The sequence below is a fragment of the Babylonia areolata genome, chromosome 1 (genome assembly GCF_041734735.1).
Source record: "Babylonia areolata isolate BAREFJ2019XMU chromosome 1, ASM4173473v1, whole genome shotgun sequence".
NCBI classification, from domain to species: Eukaryota; Metazoa; Mollusca; class Gastropoda; order Neogastropoda; family Buccinidae; genus Babylonia; species Babylonia areolata.
In genome coordinates, this window is record NC_134876.1 from 84,556,174 (window position 1) to 84,561,173 (window position 5,000).

General features: G+C 40.1%; 1 protein-coding gene across 5 annotated transcripts in view; it reads right to left on the reverse strand.

Annotated features, from left to right (window-relative positions):
• Nucleotides 1–5,000, reverse strand: part of LOC143288669 (voltage-gated delayed rectifier potassium channel KCNH8-like) — a 290,432-nt gene that overhangs the window by 16,028 nt on the left and 269,404 nt on the right. For all 5 annotated transcript variants that reach the window (XM_076597324.1, XM_076597322.1, XM_076597336.1 and 2 more), the window contains exon 11: nucleotides 4,210–4,427. In XM_076597324.1, coding sequence (XP_076453439.1) covers nucleotides 4,210–4,427 — 218 coding nt within the window. The remainder of the gene's footprint in view (nucleotides 1–4,209; nucleotides 4,428–5,000) is intronic.

The following is a 5,000-nucleotide window of genomic DNA, read 5'->3' on the forward strand; positions in this document are numbered from 1 at the left end:
GCACTTCAATATTTTTTTTTTCAGAGTGTGAAACAGATATGACAATACAAACATTGTGTCTTTGTAACAACAGTAACAAAATGTCCTTTACAGCATGCTGTCGGATAAAATTTCATTTTCAAAAAGAACGTTTAGATTAAAGGAAGTAAATTCAAGAAAAAACATTTATGAAAACCAGAAAGAACCGGCAGTACAATGCATGCATTTATGACATAATAAGTGCATGAAATAATCAAATCGGATTTAACTACACATTGAAAATCTAACTTTGCATTAAAATTCAAGATGCTTATAACTATCGTTCTATCAAGGGAAAGGTAAAGCCAGCTTATTGTCAGTATGGAAGTGGAAAGGAGAGAGGAGGAGAATGTTTGTCATATCAACGATAGCTTTACAAGTCAACTTATTCTGCATAAGACATGCTTTAATGGATACTTTCGAAAATATGAGCTTGCAGTTGTCCAGAAGACATTCAGAAAGAGATGGAAAGTTTCAGTTTTCAGTTTCACTTTCTCAAGGAGGCGTCACTGCGTTCGGACAAATCCATACACGCTACACCACATCTGTTGAGCAGATGCCTGACCAGCAGCATAACCCAACGCGCTTAGTCAGGCCTTGAGTGCATGCTTACATATTTGTGTACCTATGAAAGTGGATTTCATTTTACGTAATTTCGCCAGAGGACAACACTCTCGTTGCCATGGGTTCTTTTTCAGTGCGCCAAGTGCGTGCTGCACACGGGACCTCGGTTTATCGTCTCATCCGAAAGACTAGACGCTCAGTTTGATTTTCCAGTCAAACTTAGGAGAAAGGGCGAGAGCGGGATTCGAACCCACACCCTCACGGACTCTCTGTATTGGCAGCTGAGCGTCTTAACCATTCTGCCACCTTCCTCCTCAATAGAAATAGAAACATGAATAGAAAATTAGGTCAACAGATTTTGTGCGTGGAAAAAAATCACAAAATAAGCACGTAGTAACATGTCAAATCAAATCGTAAAAAAGAAGAAATGGCATTCCCAAATCTCTGAAACAAACCGTGATAATAAATCTCAAGAAAAAAAAAATCATGGCAATTGACAGGATACTGGATAAAACGGTGAAAATAAAATGAATCAGAAGGAAGAGAAAAAAAAAAAAACGTGCATAAACTGAATCTTCTGGATACGTGAAGCAGTCTTACCCGGGTCCTTCTGAACAGGCGAGGGAATCGTGGAGGTGTAGTTGGCTGGAGAGAGAACGGGCACTTTATCATGAGGTACTATGACCAGAGGAAGGGAGATAACCTGCTACCCGAGGGTGGAAACGCACTTAAGGATTATGTACCATTTGCCGTAGAAGAAAAACAGAATGCCGGAAAGGAAGCGCAAGGCTGGCCGGGGTGTACCAAACTATTGTGTACCCCTTCCAGAGGAAAAAAAAAAAAACACCCAACTTATAGTGGGTGATTTTCAGCTAAATCCCGCCAAACTGTTGGAAACGACTCAAAATTGTAGTTTTCGTTTCGTTTTGGTTTGTAACATTTGTATTTGTATTTGTATTCCTTTTTATCACAACAGATTTCTCTGTGTGAAATTCGGGCTGCTCTCCCCAGGGAGAGCGCGTCGCTACACTACAGCGCCACCCATTTTTTTGTAATTTTTCTTGCGTGCAGTTTTATTTGTTTTTCCTGTGGAAGTGGATTTTTCTACAGAATTTTGCCAGGAACAACCCTTTTGTTGCCGCGGGTTCTTTTACGTGCACTATGTGCATGCTGCACACGGGACCTCGGTTTATCGTCTCATCCGAATGACTAGCGTCCAGACCACCACTCAAGGTCTAATGGAGGGGGAGAAAATATCGGCGGCTGAGCCGTGATTCGTACCAGCGCCCTCAGATTCTCTCGCTTCCTAGGCGGACGCGTTACCTCTAGGCCACCACTCCACTATGCCCATTCCATTAAATCAACAGAATATCATTATCTCTTTTTAAATCATTGGTTCAAGCGTTTGATGGCAGAAGTGAAATTAAGCATGATTCAGAACATGTCTGCATTATGCAAGTTCCTTTTATTAATGATCTGAAAAAGCTTGAAGTTTCAGACTGTGTTGAATGCCATTTGTAAGGAAATGGCAACGAACAGTCAAACATCAATTCCAAAACCCTACAAACTGTGAAATATAATACCAAGAAAAGTGTAACGGAAATTATACGAACATGTAGAGAATATTATGTAACTACATACGTCTAGAGCTTCTTTTCCTCAGTGACATAAAATTAGCCAGAGTAAAATCGAAGTCCCGATTTTATTGTGCAGAGAGGTAAGGTTCGAACAACATCGAAATCGTAAAAAAAAGGTAAATTTTCGTCCTTGGTCGGTAAACCTTTTCTCGTCCAAGAAACACCGCAAAAGATGAATGTTTCTTTGGATTTCTCTGATTAGCGTAGAAGACCATAACATAGCTGTGTTGACATACATGGTTTCCACGTTTTCTTTTTCTCTTCAAAATTAAACTCCAGCGTGTGTATGGGTGAATTTTCTTAACAGTTGTTGAAATATTATGCACCGAGTCGAAAGGAACAAGGTCTTTTTTGTTTGTTTTTTAATCAGTGGTTGTTCTTTTTTCACACACCACGGTTACTTAGCGTGAACTTAGTCTTTCCGATTGAATAAATTTAGTCGGGCTAGAAAATTGCTGGGGGAAATATTCGGGAACAAAAACAGCGCTTTTAGAGAATACTAAATCACATTAATAAATATTTTGTAATCCTGCCCTTTAAATGACGACACAGTATTGCCAAGATTTCTCAAAAAAAGCAAAACTGTGACCCTTATCATATATATATATATATATATCACTATGCTGGTGGACTGTGGATGACACCAAACATCTGGATTTGGATTAGGATTAAGCTTGTGTCCTATGGATAGGACTGAGCTTGTGGATAAGATATAGGACCAAGCTTGCGGATAAGGAATACGACTAAGCTTGTGGATTAGCAATATATAAAGGTTGTGTATTCAGGATTAGTAACTAATATTTAGGGGATATGGGTAACACCACAGTACGCACAAAACGTACCTAGAGGCAGCAGTGAACGACCAACATCCTACATGCAGTCTGCCGTCACACTATCGGGAGCTGTGCACGTTACTGTGGAGACTAAGAACACAGAAGGACGGGCACACAACGAATATACTGAGGGTCAAGCGGTACTGGAACACTTTGAATAACAGGAAATGCATCCAAGTTCTTAAGCGCACACACAGAGAAGAGCTAAGTACGAGTATGTCTCTCTCATCCATACATTCGTCCCCGTCTCTTTCACACACACACACACACACACACACGCACACACACACACACACACACACACACACACACACACACACACACACACACACATACACACACATACACACACATACACACACACAAGCATACACACATACACACACACACACACACATACACACACACACACAACACACACACACACACACACACACACACACACACACACACACAAGTAGATATTTCCATTCAGTCCAAGCATTCAGTTACCAACATCTTTCTCGAAGAAAAAGAAATACCACATAAAAAAAAAAATCCCAAAGAAACAACATAAAGGTAAAAACAACAAACAAACAACAACAAAATAGCACAACAAAATAATAATCCAAGTGATAAAAGCAAGTCTTGCTATGGTTAGTGTTATTTTCATGATGTTCGCCTCAAAACCGAAAACAACTCTTAAAAAAAAAAAAAAAAAAAAAAAAAAAAAAGCACACGCCTAAAAAAATATATTTACTACCACAAGGAAGCATCTGTATTCTTTTACATCTTTATCCATAAAAACAAACAAAAAACAATGAACAAAAAAAAAAAAACAAACAAACGAAAAAAGCCACGTCTTTCTAAAGCTTCTAGACCACTGTTAATATTTCTTCAAAAAAAAAAACAAAAAAAAAACAACCGCAACACATGTCACCAACCGCAACCATAACACTTTAAATTCACCATGACAGCTCAATGGATGTTGTAGTAGTAATAATTACAAGACAACGCAAAGAAAAATAAAACAAAACAAAAAATTTTTTTTTTAAAAAGAACCCACCAAAGCAACAGGCCTACAAATACACAAGAGACACGAAGACAGGTAGCAGCAGCAGCAGCAGCTGGCGGCACAGAGACAGATACACACAAGCTCGTCCTGCAGGACGCCCTACCTCAATGTCTTCATGCCCTTCCCGCAGGTTGTAAGTCAGGTCGTTGGGAAACTCCTTGAGGAACTTCTCGGAGAAGTCCGGATAGGGCTGCAGACACTCGGTCAGGCCCTGAGTGTTGATGCACAGCAGCTCACAGTAAGCCAGGGAGCGCACGTCTCCCCCCGAGATGGTCACAGGGTCCTCGAACTTGATGTCAGACCCGAACAGGTCGCCTTTGCCTGAAAAGGGGGAGGGTTTTTAGGGTTTTTTTGGGTTGTTTTTTTTCCCCAGTGTTTGTGTTTCAGTTATGGAGTCAATCAAAACTCTGTGGGCTGATCTATATGCGCAGCACGTAACAACAACAACAACGACAACCATCATCATCATCATATGAATGATAATAATGTGGGTTTTTTTCAGTGTTTGTGTTTCAGTTATGGAGTCAATCAAAACTTTGTGGGCTGATCTATATGCGCAGCACGTAACAACAACAACAACAACAATCATCATCATCATCATATGAATGATAATAATGATAAGTCATAATCACCACCATCATCATCATGGCAACAACAACAACAAAACAACAATGATAATAATACCCCCCCCCCCCCCCCACCTCGCCCCCCCTGAAAGAAAAAATAAATTATAATAATATATTTTATAGAACGCTCTCAAACCTTTAAGGGCGGTTTACCATTACACGTCGGTCAGACCCCAAACACACACACACACACACACACACACAACACACACACACACACACACACACACACACAACACACACACACACAGACACAGACACACACACA